We start from the raw sequence: 20890 nt of genomic DNA on the forward strand, positions 1-20890 counted from the left end.
CATTTTTTAAAGTATCGTATAGTTTTTAATGAATAAAATATTTGAATAGATCGTATCATTTTTCATAGTTTCATAATGTCAATACACCAACAATTTGAAAAATAAGTGTACAATATTTTTTATTTTTTAAAAAGTAGAATATGTGGTAGAGTACAACAACCCAGTGAGTTCCTATGAATGGGGTCTGGGGAGGATAAGATGGACGCAACCTTACCCCTACCCTGGAATGAGGTAGAGTAATTATTAAAAATGGTAGAGCAAAAAGTAATATAGAATTATAGTAAGCGCAAGATGAGAAAAACAACAATAACGACGCGACCACACAGAATCGATCGTTACATAAAGGGGTTTTTACATCGTTATGTAACAACGGATTTAACGATGCGATATACTCAAAATTTAAATAACAATCAAAACAAACACTGTATTTTATGTAACAATACAATAAATACAATACAATAGGTAACAACCATACAAACAAGAAATCTAATTTTGATAGACTACAAAAATATACACCATAACTTAAATTTAAACAAGCCTGTCAGGTATTTAAGCTCCTCCCTTGTTCGGTTTAATCAAATCAAGCGGTTTGCTCCTCCTCGAGTTCCATTTTGTATATCGTATATTCCCTCTCAAATAACAAAAACTCCTGTATGAAAAGTGAGCTTGAACTTAAGTAGCAAAATCCAATTATTGAACAACAAATCAAATTAACCGACTAACAAGACAACAAATCTACTTTATCAAAAGACCAAGACAACAAATATATTAATGCTACAAATCCAACAAATATAACTGATGAGACTGTGTCCAACCTAACAGTCATTCAGTTGATAGGAAAACTCTATTATCTCTCTTCCTGTGCATAAAGGGTACAAGCCAAACAGTCATACCTGCAATTGACGCTGACTGAAGAGACGAATGAATCCAGTTTCAGGATTTGTGACAAGGTTGATCAACTCATCATGGCTATTAGGTGGATTACCAGACCCGACAAGCGACACACAGACCTAAAAATGAGTCCAACAGATCACAACTGAGTGTACAAACAGACACGTCCTTGAAGTTTTTGCTTCTTTTCAAATTTTCAGAATTGTCAAATAAGATTTTAGGAATTTTGCTCTAGGTGATAGCCTACACGCAATACTGTAAATAATTAGAAATTATGAATTCCAATAGCAAGCTCACCTGCATGCACCGCAGAACAACTTCAGGGATGCAACACCTACGACAAAGACCATGCACTATGTAGGTTGCAGGGCCTTCAATAGAACCATCACTGCCAGAATACCAAGCGTCTAATCGAGAGATTTCCAATGTAACTCCAGCTTGAAAGCGAATAAGCTCCCCTGTGACAAAGAACGAGGTAATTTATGAAGATAAAGGTAATATATAAAAGAGAAAAAGAAATAAGGCAATGAGCTTCAGCAGAATTCCCATCTTTCACATCATGCCAACTAGCACAACAAATAATACTTTAGCATACCAAAGTAACAAATAATACTTTAGCATATATAACCAACATACCTCCTGCAAAACATAATAACTTTTGACATTGCAAGCAACTGAAAAAACTTCTTTTCTAGGGTAATCTAATATTTCAGTGCTCATCCACATACAGATGGTTAATATCTAATATTCCATTGCTCATCCATAAAATACCCTTCTTCCTTTCAATTTTATATTTTTAAATTCAATATTTTTTCCATTTGGCCCACCAAGCCGGCCCAGCCTAGCCTCAGTCAAGCCTCAAGGGCCGGCAGGCTTACTTGGGCCAGTCTAAAAGGCCTCATTCTTAAATGAGCTTCAAAGATCTTAGCCAACTCTATCAAATAACGGGCAAGGTTGGGCTAAGATTTTTGGTGGACTTTTTTTTTTTTTCTTTTTGTTGACAACATTGGTGCCCACTGCCCAGGCCAATTTCCGCGCACCTCGCGTATTCCACCTAGGTATCTGCTACCTCCCACCTACACAAGTACCCGGTAATTTTGCACACCAAAGCTTAGGCAGATGAGAAGAAATCACCTATTATTTTTTGTCTCTGCGGGGATTTGAACCATGATCTCCAAGGTTTGCACTCAGTTCAACGTGATGGACTTTGTTATTTAAGTAACTATGTCAATTTTTAAAGAGATACTAAAACAATAAGTAGATCAAACAAAATGGGATAGAGGAAGGAGGAAGCAACAAGCTTAAGGTGAAATGACAATGTAAACACGGAAAGCGATAAAAATATTTGTTGAAAAAGAAAAGTTAAACAAAAATTGGGAAAAAGAATAAGAATAAAGAATATGATACCCGAAAACTAATCGATCACCACGAATGAAGATGAGGCTAACACAGTTTTATTTCAAGGCCTAAGATGCACAGCCCCAAATTCATGAGACTAACTAATGGAAAAGGGAAGAAAAAGATGGAATGCAAAACAATGACACATAACAAGCCATATTTAAAAGCACACAATAGTTTGCAGTCTTAAGATAATCTGGCCTTAAAAGGAGCTCCAAGAAGACAATTATATCAACTGGAGGCCTAGGAAACTGGGAGAAGGCTAATCTAAAAACAAACTCACCAACTAGAGAATCTCATTACCTTTGAAGCCAGCAGCAAGCATTGCGGCAAGAATACCACCATCATGGAACTGATGTGACCCAAGACCATCCTTTTCTGTTGCCAAGCAGCGTAATACAACCTCGACACAATAGTTGTCTCTGGCTGATATGGCGACGCTCACCTGCACGACCATCATGGCAATCGCCAACATTACTATGTTTATATAGAAGGTCGAAGTCCTCCTAAAGCATAACCTTTTGCATTGAATCCTGTTTAATGTAGAGTTGATTTTAATAATTTGTTTCAGACAGGAAAGCCTAATAAGGCTAGAGACCCATTACAGAGGTTACGAGCCCCCTACGACTGGATGAGCATGTGTATTAACTATTAACTCTTATTTTAGTTAACCTTCTGCTTTCTAAATCTCAGTGTATGTACTTCCATGTTTTATATAACCCATTATACCAATAGACCATTGCCGCAGACTAATGTACTTATTCATGTTTAGGTACATTTTCTAGCTAGAATGCTTATTCTGACTACACCTTTTTTGGCACTGATATCTTGGCAGGGAGGTTACCATTTTAAAGCTACCATACCTTGTATACTTTTGATAGATATCTTGATCAATAGAAAAATAGACCAACGCAGTCCAAGTATAATTAAAAGTTAGACACCACAAGAAAGAGAGGAGGCTCATGTATTGAACATGTCCTCTGAGGACCAGTACAACATCAATTACAACTTCCGCATTTGACTCGACAAAAAATTAGCTTACCATTATCTGGCGATTTAATACTTCTTCCTCACTGACTGAAGAGTAAAGGGCACTCATTAACGTTGTGCACAAGGTGGCGTCGGGAGCCAAACAATCACCAGATGATGAACAAAGCATCGCAGTAGCATGCAACTCGAGGAACACAGGCTCATCACTTTCCAAGATGTGATCTTCAGTTGGAACTAACCAGGGATTCTCTTCCCCTAAGACACATATTTAGCACATTAACTTTCTGGAAGCCCAACATTCAATTATATAAGGTCATATACTTGAGAAGAAAACCAACGAGAGCGGTAGGTGAAAAAAATGAAAGGCAAGGCAAGGGGTAGGCGAATCATACTGAGAAAGCAATATATCTTCTAAGACTAGACATCTTCTGAACAATGTTTTCTCACATAGGTTTCGTTCACTCACGTTGTAGAAGCAAGAGTGATGTATCAAGAGTTTCTCTAGCAGCTATAACTTCATTCTGCTTTTCCTCATCTGAGAGTTCAACTGGTGAAATTTCTGCATTCTCTAGCTCAACCTTTAACCAGTTGCGATAAGTTGCATCACATGAATAGAACTCACTCTGATTGGGCAAAAACAAAATATTACAATTATAACTTCTACAAAATTTAAGATATAACAAGCAAACCAAAGGCGTATCCATATCTTCTTTAGGAGTCTCAAAAAGCGTACCCAGTCCTGGAACTCCTTTAACTTCTCCGAGAACTCATGACTCTCAATGGAAACAAGATCATCTGAGAGTTGTTTCAATGGCTCTGCCAGTAAACTGAGTAAAGTATGAGCCCCGACCGGCATTGCTGGAACCCTCCACATTGAGATAAGGGCAAATTCCCGGAACAGTACATTGCTGTGGAAGTAGTTGCAAGTCAATCCCATGATCATTTGAGTCACCTCAAGGAACATAAAATTAAAAAGAAACGAGAAGCAAAAACTGACCTGTGCGTCAATGCCCGGAAAAGAAGTTTCATACTGACGGACCTAGAATTATTGACTGTTGAAGGAGGTGTAAAGCAGAGCCACTGAATTACTAAAGCTTTCTGAAGGCTCTGTAATCGATGCTGCTCTGCAACATCTGTTTCATTATCATATTTCCCAATTCCAATTTCTCGAGACCTTGAAAGAACCCTGTTTAAAATAATTATAATCCAACGTCAAGTCCTTCGAAAGAACTCAATTTTGCATGTTTTCAAAATTGTGAAATATGTGTTGAGAAATAAAGGAACCTTTCGATGATCTCCTCAAAACTGCCCTTTGAATCATCTTCTGGAGCAAATGGCAAGTATTCAATAGCAGAAAGGAATATCTTATACCTGACGTGAACGCTGTCAACAATGGAAAAGCCATTAAAACTAGTCTAAACCAAAACATCTGACCAAGATCCTAGTAATGATAAAGTAGAATGAACTGTTCCTGAGTCATAAATAAGAACTCCCACAGTTTATGTAGGAACGTGTTGCATGAAGTAACAACTTACATAGCTCAATTTTATTTTTTAACCTGGATAGCAAGGATACAATCCACCGAATTAACTATAGTTAATCAAAATAATTCCCACTCACCCTAAAAGGAAGGATGATAGTAGAAGGAATAAACAAAAGAAAGAAACCATTAGACTAATGTATCATAGGCCCTAATTTTGCACTGAAAATTACTTCCATATAAACAAGTTGTATTCATACTCATTTTCCAACTTTTGGTCTCTGCATTAGAGAATGTTTCCCGAGAATGTAAATTTTTTAATTAAAGAAACCACTTAAGCGACAAGTTTAGAGGGGGAAGGACATCAATTTCTGAAATGACCAACAAAAGCTTTAAACCAGCTAGTCATTATGCATCCAATAGCATGCATGGTATGAAAAACTACTACTAATTAGTTGACATTCCTGCCAAAGTTAACAAAGGAAGATTCAGCACCAACTCATTGACTATAACACGTTGAGATTATATGAAAGATAAAAGAAGGCATTTCTCAAGAAGTTCTGTTCCAAGTTCCAACACACAAAAAAGCAAAGAAACCCCTTACACTGACCATGCACACACTCAGCAAGCGTGCAAGGGGAACATAAGGACGAGAAGAGGGGAGAAAGTCAGATACAAAGCATGCGTTATGGCAACAAACTGACCAATATATCATAGCCTGGGGCTTTTATAGTAAGTTGTCGCCAGACTTCCTGACCTAAAGTCTATATATGAACACCAGAAGTTTAAGATCACCTGCACTCTTATGCTTCTTAGTTAGTTGTTACCAGGCGCATCCCTTCGGAATTAGTAAGAGAAGGAGCAAACTAAGGCCAAATTCATAATGAGTCAACCTATACTTTTGCAATAATCAATAGTTTATTTTATTGGTCAACTTTCCTTGACATCCCACTTCACCTGTGTAAGTTCATCCAATTTTTGAATAATTGGCCCCAAAGTACGAAGAAGATGGAAGTTTACCAGTACTAAACAAAAGCCTGCCAATGCAAACAGATTTTTTAACAAGGCAGAAAATGTCCTCCACAACAGCATAGTTAAGTTAAGGCATCTACAACACCCTAGGCACAAAAGATTGAACTGCAACCCACTAAGAATTTGTCTCTGAAGATTAAGTTTATATGCTTATGGCTTTTTGGCTATTAGGTGTACTCTTCAGGATGTCAAAGATGAAAATAGCTTGGTAGATTTAATTGACTCACTACAGGGATCGGAATTTCACAGAAAGGAATCCTTTCTTTTTGTTTTTGTGTAGGAGTACTAGCACCATCTTAGTGCTAGATTTTTTTCTATCAATAAAAATCCATTACTTACCTGCTCAAAAAACAAAAACAAAAAGAATTTGTCACCAACGAAAGTCAAATACCAAAGAATTTGTCACCAACGAAAGTCAAACACAAAGGATCATAATACTTTGTTTATAACCATGGTCCCGGCCAGCAGCCAGCTTGCACGCACCTCGACAAATTCCAAAGGGGAAAGGGTCATAATACTTAATAGCACACTTTTTAGTACCTAAACCACACGATGGGTATTTTATGCCATAACTCATAAGCATGCCCATAAAATGAAAACTACGAAATTCCCTATCAAAAGAATAAAATAAAATGGATCACCAACAACCAAAAAAGGAAATAAAGAGGAAATAAAGAGAAACAAAAGTCAACATTACATGGGTTTTACCTGCTATTTAGCCTTAACTCCATCATATGCACAAAGAGATCGATACAGCGATGACGAGCTAACTGAGAAGCATAAATCCCAATCAACTCTTCATGTTGCTTTGTAAAAAGAAACATAGTATACCTGCAATTGCAGTTCAGACTTCAGAAGCCAACACAACCCAATAAAATAACAGACACTGGATATTGGACGATACATTTGAAAATAACAGTGAAAATAGTGCATTATTACTTTGATCTATCATGGGAATGGAGCAGAAAAATTTGATACCATGAAAAAGAAAATCGACAGATGAAGACATTAATTCTCCATGAAACTTGTGACGAATTGCAAATCCCAATCAAGAACAAACACAAACAACCAATATATATGAGTCGTATACCAAAAAGTAGAGAACCTACATCAAGATATGATTCTCTACAAAGACACCAAATCAATTATACAGACAGGGATCTCATAGGTACATCAAAAAAACAAACACAAGTGGATATTCCTTAAATGGACAAAATCATTTTCAATGCCTCCCACCGCTCTCCTTCCATGCAACCTACATAAGAGCTAGCAGGGCAACCTCCCATGCCCTTGGTCTTCTTTCTAGCTTTTAAGAGACCAAATGTGTAGCATATCTCTTATTGTACCTACATCACCCTTTATATTCCGAAACAATTCAAAATCACCCTTACAAACCAGGGACCACCTTGCACTGCAACAGAAGGTGATAAAAGTCTACGTCCGAATATTTGCATGTATAGCACCAATAGACATAGGTCACAATTATCCACCTCAGATTCTTCACTGTCAGTATCGTTCCCTTCCAGGACAACTTATTAATCCATACCTGTAAATGTAGGAAACTTGTCTCCTCTCTCACCAACGATTTCTGGCAGTACAATTGGTGTTGTTAAAGGCTTGCTTAAGCCTTGAAGCTTAGGTGCAAAACAGACTGAGCGAGCCGCTTGGCTTATCCTTTAGTTCAGTCACCAAGGCGTTAAGGTGCACATCTCATTACTAATAGACATTGTGCTGAATAGACGACAACAACTAATAAATATTTCACTTTATTGTAATTTCTAAAGTCCCTTTGTGTTATTTATGCTTATAATAGTATTCTTGAATCACATTTTTTTCCTTCATTTGGACCTTTCTTCATTAAAGCCCCTACTGTATTTACATTTTGCTCTAAAAGCATCAATGGACCCCAATGTTTTTTTGCGCTTTTTATATTTGATGTATGATTTGACCATGAAAGAAACTATTTCTCCTCAACCCGTACCTCCATGAATCCAGCGTAGAAGGCAATATGATCTGCTTGTAGAGTGCTCCAACTAAATTTGGAACTCCCCATCTCCCAGTCTCATAGATTCCTCCAAAACCGAGATCCCCGAAATATACCTCCCTCTTGCACCCTTCAGATATGTTGGATTGTCATCTCTCCCTGGTTTAATACTCTATATACGTGAGGAAAGGAGGCCCTCCAAAAGCTAATTCTATTGTCAACCCCGACCCTAAAAATGATATGCCCGCTAAAGTCTTCCCCCCTTCATGATACTCCTCCACAAGCCACAACCAAATGGCATTGTGATATTTCAAGTCCTCCACCCCTCTTCCGTTGTGTCGAACCTCTCTGCTACCACCTCTTTCCATAAAGCATACTCCATCTCGAATCTCCACAACCATTTCCATAGCTTTCTTGAACACCTGAAGTCTTTCACTCCTAGCCACGCATTTTCTCGGTGTCGTGTCTGCCTACCACTTTACTAAGTGGAACATTCTGGTACCATGCCCAAAGGATTAAGAATGAAGATATTGATTTCTGAAATAAAGTTGCATCACATTTTATTTCTACTTCAATGTTCCATGAGAGGATAAGCACATTGAAGTTGATTCTTCTTTTAATCAGTCACATTAAAGTTGATTCTCATTGTTCGTGAAAAACCACAATCCAGATGCATCTATTCCAATTTTATTTGTTCTGTGACCAGTTGGAAGATACATTCATTCACCAAGGCACTAGGGGGGACAAAAGATAAAGTATATTTGTAGTGAACTAGTTGTGTATGATCTATGTAGTCTAACTTGATTGAAAGTGTACGAACGTGTCCAGTTTCATGCATACAAATTTAATCGCATTATACTTTGCAATTAGGCAATTACTTATTGAAGGCAACTACAGCTAAATAATTCAAAAGGACACCTCACAATCAGTACATAGCAGAATATCGTAGACAAAGCAGTACATACCATAGATAGATAAAGGTTGATAGGCTAACAGTCATGCATTTTCAAGCTTTTAGTTTTCTCCTTAATTTTCGTGTGTACCTCAAATCAAGTAAGATAAGCTATAGTGCAAATTTGTACTGATTTTTCTACCAACATTACATTAGATGCTATAACCAGTGGAATTATGGCTATGTTCTCCAAACTCTCAATTTGAAGAAAAATATGAGATATATGAAAAGAGCATCAATTGATTCTCCAGATGCCTTCTACATTTACCAATACCACCAAAAAAAGAACATGCTACGTAATACTTACATGTGAAGAATGAGGTCACCAACTGTCAGTAATTTCTCTCTAAACTCATCCTTCATTTGATCTTCGAGCAAGTATCGGAGCACAAGCACTAAGTGTGCACCAAGGCGCATCATTTGTGGGTCACCATGAGGTCTAAGCAAAAGAAAATGTGCATTCAACATAAATCACATCCAACATAAAGCTTAATCTCCAAGAATAACAAGTACTTATGCATATTGTGGACTAGTCTATTACTAAACACATCATGTATAGATACATCATTCATGTAATTCTTACTATCAAGGACACAAAGATTACTCTGTACAAGGAACCAAAAACAACAAAAGTACCCTCTAGAGGCCTTATCCCTTGGACAACTGACATCAAAAAATCTAACATGATAAAGCTGATAGAGGGGTAATCAGTTTGTGAAGTGTGTGTGAAATTTTATGATGAGGCGGTCACGCACAATTCAACACAGTGCTAACATAGGCAGAAGTCTCAGTTTTGAATCTTACTACCGAACTTCCACATGTTAGACTTAAGGAAAAGAATGAGACCCACACGGAAAGAGGCGTGTTAGGAAGTACTTAAATAAATGTGTCCCTATTCTAACAACTTAAACGTTTTAATGAGGTAAAACAATTCAACAACGCTAAATACTATTTAGAAGCTTTACAAAGACAATAAGAATCTCAAAATACTGCAGAATAAACCTAATCTTTTTGTGTATGTGCAACAAAGAGCCTCAGCCCATGAAGAAGTTTACAATAAAGTGTGAAAAGTTTACTTACTTAAAGAAGGTTGCATCATCTTCAGAAGGCGATATCCAAGACCATATGACGTCCAGCAAACTTGGTATGTCTCCTAACATAAGGTTCATCTGTTCAAAAGCTTTGGTTAAAGCTGCAGAACAGATAAAGAATATATAATACTTTTAAGATGAAACTGGTACTCAGCTAATACACGCTCCCTTCCTCACAGGAAAGATGCAGTAACTTAGAATGGGACCAAGGAGAAGGACACGATGAAAGACACTCTACTCAAAGTTATCACCTACCCAAGCAACTATATACAGAAGTAAAAAAGGGGCAGCCGGGTGCACGAAGCATCCCGCATTCACGCAGGATGCGGGGAAGGGCCGCACCACAAGGGGTGTGATGTAGGCAACCTACCCCGATGCAAGTATCAGTGACTGATTTCACGGCTCGAACCCGTGACCTATAGGTAAACATGGAGACAGCTTTACCATGGCACCAAGGCTCTCATTCTATATACAAACTGTTACGGCAAAGAAAATGGAAGGAACCAGGCTTGTCTGAGAGTGACACAAGACCAAGTGAGGGAGAGATCTGAAATACCAGATTTTATGGTGGACAAAGCTATGGGCTGAGCTGCATTACACAAACATACATTTGATACATATGCGTGGGTAAAGTCGTGAGAGGACTAACACCAAAATATGATATCCATGGATGTGGAAGGTAGCAAGCAACGGTAGCCTATTTATCCTTCTAAAGCATCATTCGAAATTAATTAAACCATAAGACAAAACAGGCCAACTTTCACAGACAGTGCTTCTTTGACATTCAATTCAGCAGACTGTAAAACAGATCATGGAACACCACATAGTATTTAATAGTTACGTTTTGTAGCATCTGCAGGCAAAGCATTTTATTGTGCTACACGGTCTCTCATTGAGGGTGCATAGCAAAGACTTGCATTTAACATAAACTAGGCTTCTGGAATTAAGTTGTGTGATGCAAATGTTTGTGCATATAGACCCACCACATTTAAAATATCTGGTAAGATGTCTCTCATCATTTTTTTTTGGGGGGAGGGGGGGGGAGGTACTAAATTTTCAATAGATCAAACGGACTAAATAGAGATCACTCTTCTAAAGAAAAAGTCAAAAGGTTGAGAGGCGATACAGGAACATGAGCCTATACCTCAATTTGTCTCTGCTGCTCCTTGCACGATCGAGCAACAATTTCATGCACCGTATCACTAGATTACAGAGAATTTTAATTTATTTTAGATAGGAAGTACAAAAGAAAAATCTGGAGCGGAACCGGACTGCATGAATACCTTGAATGGAGTTTCTGGAGAAGGGCAGAGAGGTGCCTAGGTTGCTGATTCACAACTTGAAGTGGCCAACTATCTGGTCCAGCAGTTGGCTGAGAAACACCATTTACAAATTCTGGGCTTCTATTAATTGCTTCTTCAAAATTCTTGAAGTGATCCCCTTCACCTGGCTGTAGGCGGGTTAATTCCACATCGACCTGGAAATCAAGCCATGATTTGGCCATGGCCCAGCAAGCAGACTGGAACAAGATAAAATTGATTTCAATATCACGAACAACACGAGAAATCAAAGAAGTGGCTGAAGGAAAAACAAAGAGAAGAGGAAACCAAGCTCCATACAAATGCAGCAAATGGTTAGAAATAAGTACATCCTTTTGTTGGTTCAATTCATTAGCTAGCTGTTATGTTACTAAAGCTTGCACATTGCTACTAACTGAACGCCATAAGAGTATCAAGCACATACAGATTTATTATCACTTTATTTATAAGATATATTCTAGACGTATCTCCACTAGTTTTGTTGGTTCAATTCAATCAAGCAGATACATCACTAAAGCACTTGAAGCAAACTTGGAACATATTATCTATAATCTACAATTCAGGAGAGTGTTAGCATATGCCTAGGTTTAAACATATAAAATGGGCCAGGTCGCACTGATGGACCAGGACCATAGTACCATACTTCTACATATTTCTTAAGAAAATATGTAATTCAGTTTATAAAATCTTATGTCACATTTTTACATCTCATTTTGATCAAGTAATAAATTTATAGAATTTGGAAGAAAAAACACCTATATACAACTGTATAGGAATACAACTTTCCATTCATAATTTCTTTGTCAATTTTTCTTTTTTTGAAATTTATTTCAGAGTGAATAAAAATTGAGGAACAAAACAAATACGATTATTTGAGGAATTAAATTAATATTGAGAAGAAAAAGTAAAGGGCAGGGCCAACCAGAATACCAGATAACCGGTGAATATGCCTCCCCAAGGGGTTAGGGTCTAGTTTCCCTTGACAAAGCATCCCAATGTTAAAGTTTTTAGCCACCCATGGACTATGTGCCAGTTTCTTAGGGGCGTATAGATCTATCCCCTTTTCATGCATATCTAGAATAGATTATATGTGTGTAGGTTCATTCTACAGAGCATTCATACGATCATGCAATCGTTAGCAGCTACCATAATTAGAGAATATTTTTCTGGTAAGGTAAATAATTTTATTAACAGTTGGGGGGAAACCGCGTATACCAAAAAGAGAACCTACACCAAAATATGGTTCTCCACAAAAGAGACCAATTCCTCTATACAAATAGGGACCTCGTGACTAAAAAGAAACCAAAAGACTACTTTGAAATTTTACAAAATCTTGTTCCACCCCTTCAAATGCTCTCCTATCTCTCTCTTTCCAAATAACCCACATGATTGCGGGAGCAACAGCCCATGCCCTTAGACTTCTCTTCCCTCTCCTGTAAGGCCAACTTTGTAATGCATCCTTCACTGTACCCGGCATCACCAATTGCATCCCAAACAAATTAAGGACCACCCTCCACAACCGATTAGCCACTTGATAATGCAATAGAAGATAACATCTTCGCCCGACATCACAAGTTATAATTAGAAAATATATCAAAGAAATTGAATGATCCGACAATCATATTGAAGGCCCTTTGTCCCAATCTCAATGTCCCCTTCTAGGAGAAGCTTTAAGAAATGACAGATATGACCAGAATCTGTATAATATGCAAGACTAGCAAAGTTTCTAGGAGAGAAACAATCAACATGCAGCAGTATTTTCAATCCAAAGGTTACCGTGCATTCAGTATTGCAGATTAAAGAACAGAAAGTACTGCATTACGAAATGGACAAATAACGGGAATCTTATACCTCCCAATCCGTACATGTTGGAAGAATGCGTTTCAAGTTACTGCACTGGGTTGCATATACTGCTGCTTCATATTTTCCGCCATCTTGATCTGCAATTTTCTTCAATGTAGAGAAGAAAACAAGTTTCATCAGTTCAAATGCAACACAACCACATCAACACATCCATAGATGGAGAACATGCGCTCTCTAACAAAATCATGACGCAAAAGGCATAACAGAGACAGATATCCGTAAACCCAATGTCTCTTGCATAATAAAATAATTATTTTTGGATGAGAAGAAAGCTAGATACTGAACAGGAAAACCTCGTCACTTTAACCCTATTCCCTACCTCTGAAGCACAATAGCAAGCCCATTTCCAGAGACGCCATTGATGACCGATTCCACTTTCCAGCTCAATGGCCTGTAAGGTTCTGTTCTTGCCATTTCTTACCAGGGCTTCAATGGACGGGAACTGATCAAACCCTCCAAATGGAGATAGTGTTGCAGCTCTCCATGACTGTCAAGTCAATGTTTTTTATCAGAATAAAGGATATGGTGTCATACTTCCCTAAAAGATTGGCATACCTGTCCAGCAGACCGGCAGAGGCTGCATGCTTCTTCCAGTCTCCCTGCCCTTAACAGAGTCCAGACATCCTCCAGAAGAGATTCATCTTGTTTCTATGGGTACAAGAAGTTTTTCAATGCAAAAAGAGCATCACATGCCATCAGTTAATGAGATATCTAGGCATCATGAAAAACCCACCAATATGAACCCCCTCTAATGTTGGCTACAAAGATCATGGTTTTCCATTTCTTGTTCTCCACCCTCCCCCCACGTCCCCATTCTCACGTAATTAACCAATAAAGAAAACAGGGAAACCAGAGACACTTAATAAACTATGCACAAATCGGAAAGGACTGCCAAGAATGAACTAAGTGAAGATAGGCATAATGCAGCTGAAAGAGGGTATGAGCTTCCCAGGAGAAAGAAGCTGAAGCATGGTGGTTTCTGCAATATGTAAATGTACGTCTACAGTGATATGATCAAAGGAAGAGAGAAGGTCTTGTAATAATCCAGACATCTAGAGATAGCTTTTCTGTCAATAACAAAATTTAACAAATTTTCACTATCCAAAAAATCATCCAGGAGGAGATAGACATGGAGACACATATGCAAATAATTAAGTCAATTTCTTTGCAAGAGCATACTTTGTCATCAGGTAATTGCTGAGCATGTTCACGCGTAGGAGCATCAAAGTCCAAGTGATTAATTGTCTTTGGATTTGAAACACCTTTCTTCAGGAACCGTTGAGTGTGATGCCAAATTCCAGAGCTAGGGAGATAGGTGCCAACATGAGAGCCACGCACCTGCAAAGGTAAATAAGCATAATTAGAAACAATCACCACTACAACATTTCATGAAAAAAGAAGAGTAAAAATAAGTTAACTGTAGCAATTAGACATGGTACTGAAGTTATGAGCAGTCTTCCCATTAAAATTTTGGTGTTTATGCTAGATAATTAAACAAACAAATAAACCATCAAACTCATCTCTAGCACACACTATGATTCCAGCAGTGCAAACAGGTGAAAAAAGTAACCTCCCTTAGTTCCAAAAGAGAATGTAGCAAGAGAAAAAAATAAGAGATTTTGAAACTTCTGTAGCAATTACAGATAACCCAACAGACGAATCTAATTAGAAAATCTGATGTACAATCAAGGATCTTATCCCAAAAAAATCTAGGAACAAAAGCCTCTTTATCCGGACTTTCATATACTTTTTCTCCTTTTTTATTTCATGCATCCCTTAGACTGTCTTAAGATACCTTTCTGAAATGCTTCCTGGCCCAATGAACAAATCAAAAATCATTAAAATCAACTAGGAAAATTTGAAATAAGTGCTTGGCATTCCCTTGCCTCGAGCTAAATCATTTCAAAAAGATATACAAGTAGATGGTATGTACGTCTACTATCTAGGAAAAAGATATTGTGCAAAACAGTAATGCTTAACTAACAGCATTGGTTTTCCACCTAGAAAATTTTAATTTCTCCATGTCATACTTTAAAACCAGACTTCTCTACAGGTGCAATGTCCATCTAAGAAGCATGGAGTACCCTACAGAGAGGTCGAGCTAAACCCTCATAGCATTTCCACACAATCATCCTTATTCCCTGAGTAACTTTGCCCAAAATCACAAGACCTTAGGCAATTCTCCAGACAAATGACAATGTACAGCAAACTCTTAGTTAATAACTGAATCTTGTTAACCAGCGTTTGCCTCAATATAACTGTGAGAAGGCACGGGAGAAAATATGTTATTGATATTGGATGATAAATACAATACAAGAGGTCCATATTTATAACTATACACTACAAGGAGATATTACTCCTCTTCCAATGTGGGACAAGACTACACTATACATATTTGTAAAATAACACTCCCCCTCAAGCCGGTGCATACACATCATATGTACCGAGCTTGTTACACATGTAACTAATACGAGAACCAGAAAGAGACTTAGTGAAAATATATGCTAGTTGATCATTCGACTTTACAAACTTTGTAACAATATCTCCCGAAAGTATTTTTTCTCTGACAAAGTGACAGTCGATTTCAATGTGTTTAGTCCTCTCATGGAACACCGGATTTGACGCAATATGAAGAGCAGCTTGGTTATCACACACTAGTTTCATCTTGCTGATTTCTCCGAACTTTAACTCCTTGAGCAACTGCTTGACCCAAACTAACTCACACGTCGCCATAGCCATGGCCCGATATTCGGATTCGGCGCTAGATCGAGCAACTACATTCTATTTCTTGCTCTTCCACGAGACCAAATTACCTCCTACTAGAACACAATATCCAGACGTAGAACGTCTATCAAAAGGTGATCATGCCCAATCAGCATTTGTGTACCCAACAATCTGCTCGTGGCCTCGATCCTCGAATAGTAATCCTTTGCCTGGAGCTGACTTTATATACCGAAGAATGTGAACTGCATCCAGTAACTATCACAGGGAGAATCCATAAACTGACTTACAACACTCACCGGAAAAGAAATGTCAGGTCTAGTCACTGTGAGGTAATTCAATTTGCCAACCAACCTCCTATATCTCGTAGGGTCTCTAAGAGGCTCCCCTGTCCAGGCAGAAGCTTAGCATTCGGATCCATAGGAGAGTCAATAAGTCTGCAACCCATCATTCCAGTCTCCTCAAGAATGTCTAAGGCATACTTCCGCTGTGAAATAACAATACCTGAGCTAGACTGAGCGACCTCAATACCTAGAAAATACTTCAATCTGCCCAGATCCTTAGTCTGGAAGTGCTGAAAGAGATGTTGCTTCAGATTAGTAATACCATCCTGATCATTACCAGTAATAACAATATCATCAACATAAACCACTAGATAAATACACAGATTAGGAGCAGAATGCCGATAAAACACAGAGTGATCAGCCTCACTACGAGTCATGCCGAACTCCTGAATAATTGTGTTGAACTTACCAAACCAAGCTCGAGGGGACTGTTTCAAACCATACAGTGACCTGCGCAATCTGCACACACAACCATTAAACTCCCCCTAAGCAACAAAACCAGGTAGTTGCTCCATATAAACTTATTCCTCAAGATCACCGTGGAGAAAAGCATTCTTAATGTCTAACTGATAAAGAGTCCAATGACGTACAGCAGCCATGGACAAAAAGAGACGAACAGATGCTACTTTAGCCACGGGAGAGAAAGTATCACTATAATCAATTGCAACAAGACGAGCCTTAAGCCGATCAACCTGGCCATCCGAGCCGACTTTGACTGCATAAACCCAACGACAACCAACAGTAGACTTACCTGCAGGAAGAGGAACAAGCTCAGTGTCACTGGCATGTAAAGCAGACATCTCGTCAATCATAGCATGTCGCCATCCTAGATGAGATAGTGCATCACCTGTAGACTTAGGGATAGAAACAGTGGACAAAGAAGACATAAAAGCATAATGAGGTGACGACAGACGATGATAACTTAAACCGACATAGTGGGGATTAGGATTAAGTGTGGATCGTACACCTTTGCGGAGTGCAATTGGTTGACTAAGAGGAGACAAGTCCGCAGTAGGTGCAGAATCTGATGCGGGGCGTGAATCACCTGGGCCTGATGCTGGATGTGGACGACGATGATAAGTCAAGAGTGGTGGAGCTGCAGAAGGTTGAACTGGATTATGTGGAGGAACTGGAGCTATAGGTGGTGGAGCTACAACCGGAGCTGTAGGTGGTGGAACTGGAGCTATAGGTGGTAGAGCTACAACTGGAGCTATAGGTGGTGGAGCTACAACTGGAGCTGTAGGTGGTGGAGCTGGAGTGACTGAATCTCCAAAAGATGAAACTGGTAGTACCTCAGAAATATCTAAGTGATGACCTGAACCTGTGAAGTATGATTGGGTTTCAAAGAAGGTAACATCAGCGGACATAAGGTACCGCTGGAGGTCAGGAGAGTAGCATCGATACCCCTTTTGTGTTCTCGAGAAACCCAGAAATACGCACTTAAAAGCACGAGGAGCTAACTTATCTGTTCCTGGAGTAAGGTTATGGACAAAACAAGTGAATCCAAAGATACGGGGTGGAAGAGAGAACAAAGGTAAGTGGGGAAACATGACACAGAATGGAACTTGGTTCTGGATAGCTGAAGATGGCATACGATTAATAAGATAGCAAGATGTAAGAACGGCATCCCCCCAAAAACGTAACGGAGCATGAGATTGTATGAGTAGGGTACGAGCAGTTCTATAAGATGTCTATTCTTTCTTTCAGCTACCCCACTTTGTTGAGATGTGTACGGACAAGATGTTTGATGAATAATCCAATGAGATTTCATAAACTGCTGAAATGGGAAAGACAAATACTCTCGGGCATTATCACTACGAAATGTGCGAATAGAAACCCCAAATTGATTTTGAATTTCAGCGTGGAAGGTCTGAAAAATAGAAAACAGCTCAGATCGATTTTTTATCAAAAATATCCAAGTGCACCTGGAATAATCATCAATGAAACTGACAAAGTAGCGGAATCCCAAGGTGGAACTGACCCGACTAGGACCCCAAACATCTGAATGGACTAAAGTAAAAGGTGACTCTGCTCGATTATCAAGACGCCGAGGAAATGGGAGCGGGTATGCTTACCGAGCTGACATGACTCACACTCTAGAGCTGACAAGTGAGATGAACCAGATACCATTTTCTGAAGTTTTGACAAACTGGGATGTCCCAACCGTTTATGTAATAAATCTGGTGAATCAGTAACAGAACAAGTTGTAGAAGGAAGATAAGATGTGAGTCCATGTGATTTAGCAAGGATAAGGTAATAAAGTCTGTTTGATTCACGCCCGGTACCAATGATCCGCCTCGTACTGCGTTCCTGTATAAAAACATGGTCATCAAGATTTAAGTGATTTGGCTAAGCGACTAACAGCTATGAGATTAAAAAGACTATTGGAACATAAAGGACTGAATCTAAAGGTAAGGAAGGAAATGGGCTTGCTTGACCTATTGCAGTTACCATGGTTTGAGACCCATTAGCCATTGTGACTTTTGGAAGAGATTGAGACTACAAAATAGTAGTGAAAAGAGACTTGTTACCAGAAATATGATCTGATGCACCTGAATCAATGACCCAAGACTTAGAGCATGAAGATTGGGAGAAACAAGTCGCGCTATTACCTGTTTGAACAACAGAAGCTATCTCAGAAGATGTCTGCTTACATGCTTTATACTGAAGGAACTCAATATACTCTGCTAAAGAAACCATCCGACTATTCAAAGCATCGGTTCCCATGTCGCTACAATTTGTAGTAGGGTTAACTTAAAATAGTGAAAATAAGTAAATCCTGTGAGAAAACTGAAGAAATAGCTTGAAAAACACTGTTTACAGCAAGAAAACAGAATATTTTTCTGTGCCGGAAACACTGTAGCTCACCGGAAAATTCCAAAGTTGTCGGAATTTGTCGAAACCAAGATGGATAGACTCGGAATTCCTTTGCGAGCAAGCTGTCCTGAAGAAATGTTTTTAAAAAATGGCTGGAAAGGTCACTGTTCACGCCGGAAAAATATAAAGTGGTCGGAATTTGATTTGAATTAGATGGGTAAGCTCGGAATTTTGAGTAGAGCACACTGTCCTGAAGAAGCTTAGCGAAAAAATGGCCGGAACCCTCGCCGGAAAAGTTGTTGCCGGCGCGTGGAGGAGCGTGGCGGCTTTTCTGCCGGATAAAATTTCAGGGGTTGGTCGTCGGAGGGTGATCTACCTCGTGGTTGTGTTGGTTTTAGCACAACACCGACAGAAAGTGACTTTTACTTAGACAAGCCTTAGGTCACCGGAAAAATTGCACGATGACTAAGTTCTTTCTTCCCGGTTAACGCTGGAATGACGCACAACGATCTTTTCTCACTAATGCTCTGATACCATGTGAGAAGGCACGGGAGAAAATATGTTATTGATATTGGATGATAAATACAATACAAAAGGTCCCTATTTATAGCTATACACTACAAGGAGATATTACTCATCTTCCAATGTGGGACAAGACTACACTATACATATCTGTAAACTAACAATAACATTTAAGAAAGTAAGTTATTTCCACGATTTAAACAATTTAACACTTGCTTTTATAAGGCCAAACAAGCCGTGACTGATATAACCATGTTTCCTCTTGTTACCAAACCAAAAAAACACAAAGACATTTCATTCATACAGTAGATCAGCATGTAGTCTCTCCAGCTCAATTCCAATACTCCGACTGGAGAAGCTTTTCAAGTGTTTGACATTGTTTTTACCCGGGCATAAATCTGCAAATAAATTTGAACAGGGGAGCCAGAAGGAGGAGAAAGAAGAGGATATTTTGGTCAAACTTCCCAGTTGAGTAGCATAATTTTTGTTTTAATTACCTTTTGAGATAAGGATACAATACAGCAAAAATGAGCTCCGACTTGGGAATTGTGCCATCAGCTTTTTTTTTTTTAACTTTTAGCTCATCTTTCCAGCGAGGCTTTTCCAGCTTATTCTCTTTTAACATGGGTGATAAGTTAATCCTCATTACATGTGATAAATCTTTTGAAATTGCAAATATTAGTGATGATCGAGTCAGATGGTATTCTATCACAGAACGCAGCAGACGTTTTACAAGCACAATAAAGGTCGACGAAAGCAACCTCCGGTGGATATGTTCAGTCCTATACCAAGCATCTAAGGGGACATGGGATTTATACAGAAGATGGGAAAGGAAACAAGAAGTATATCTCTACAGGGTATATCAAAACTACAACATCTACGGGCGCTTTCTGAGGGTGGAAAGTTGGTTGGGTGATTGGAAGTCAGCCATCATTATTCCTGAATCAACATATGGTGCCGGTTGGGTGGAGATTGCAGAGAGAATCCAACGTCACTTGGGGAATCGAAAGTGCGCATTTACAACCCCACCTCCTCAACTGAAAACTTACTCAGAAGCTGCAGATATTCAGAAATGGCCAGAGTCACCGCCAACTTCTTTTGGGGTAGAAGATAACCACCCACCTACCAGATGCCTAGTGGGTAGGTTCAATGATGCTTTCAATCACAGTCCAAAGACAGAGATTATTCACAAATGGTTCATATCCAGATGGAAGATGACTGCTGGACTGAAAATTACTCTAATGGATCACAACCTCTTCCTTTTTGAGTTCCCATCAAGGCAGGAGGCAACCAGAATTATGGCAGGGGATTGGTTTGGGAGCGGCAGACATTTGTCTCTGGATTGGTGGTCAATGTCCTCTACTGGTAAAGCTGCAATATCGAAGAACATCTGGGTAAAAGTTTTTGGAGTTCCATTACATGCGTGGTCTTTGGAAACTTTCAAGTTGATCGGGGATAAGTGTGGTGGGTTCATTGGGATGGACGA

General features: G+C 38.9%; 1 protein-coding gene across 2 annotated transcripts in view; it reads right to left on the minus strand.

Annotated features, from left to right (window-relative positions):
* Positions 1-297: 297 nt before the first annotated feature.
* Positions 298-20890, minus strand: part of LOC104100283 (nuclear pore complex protein NUP107) — a 35583-nt gene continuing 14990 nt past the window's right edge. For both annotated transcript variants that reach the window (XM_070192325.1, XM_070192326.1), the window contains 18 exons: positions 14180-14338; positions 13556-13648; positions 13320-13487; positions 12989-13087; positions 11102-11337; positions 10963-11020; positions 9808-9896; positions 9035-9166; positions 6500-6622; positions 4564-4662; positions 4277-4465; positions 4013-4187; positions 3746-3902; positions 3332-3534; positions 2593-2734; positions 1189-1349; positions 894-1010; positions 298-649 (listed from right to left, as the gene is read on the minus strand). In XM_070192325.1, the coding sequence (XP_070048426.1) occupies positions 581-649; positions 894-1010; positions 1189-1349; positions 2593-2734; positions 3332-3534; positions 3746-3902; positions 4013-4187; positions 4277-4465; positions 4564-4662; positions 6500-6622; positions 9035-9166; positions 9808-9896; positions 10963-11020; positions 11102-11337; positions 12989-13087; positions 13320-13487; positions 13556-13648; positions 14180-14338 (2469 nt within the window). In that variant the 3' untranslated portion in view covers positions 298-580. The remainder of the gene's footprint in view (positions 650-893; positions 1011-1188; positions 1350-2592; positions 2735-3331; positions 3535-3745; positions 3903-4012; positions 4188-4276; positions 4466-4563; positions 4663-6499; positions 6623-9034; positions 9167-9807; positions 9897-10962; positions 11021-11101; positions 11338-12988; positions 13088-13319; positions 13488-13555; positions 13649-14179; positions 14339-20890) is intronic.

Source organism: Nicotiana tomentosiformis, chromosome 12, assembly GCF_000390325.3.
Source record: "Nicotiana tomentosiformis chromosome 12, ASM39032v3, whole genome shotgun sequence".
Classification (NCBI taxonomy): Eukaryota; Viridiplantae; Streptophyta; class Magnoliopsida; order Solanales; family Solanaceae; genus Nicotiana; species Nicotiana tomentosiformis.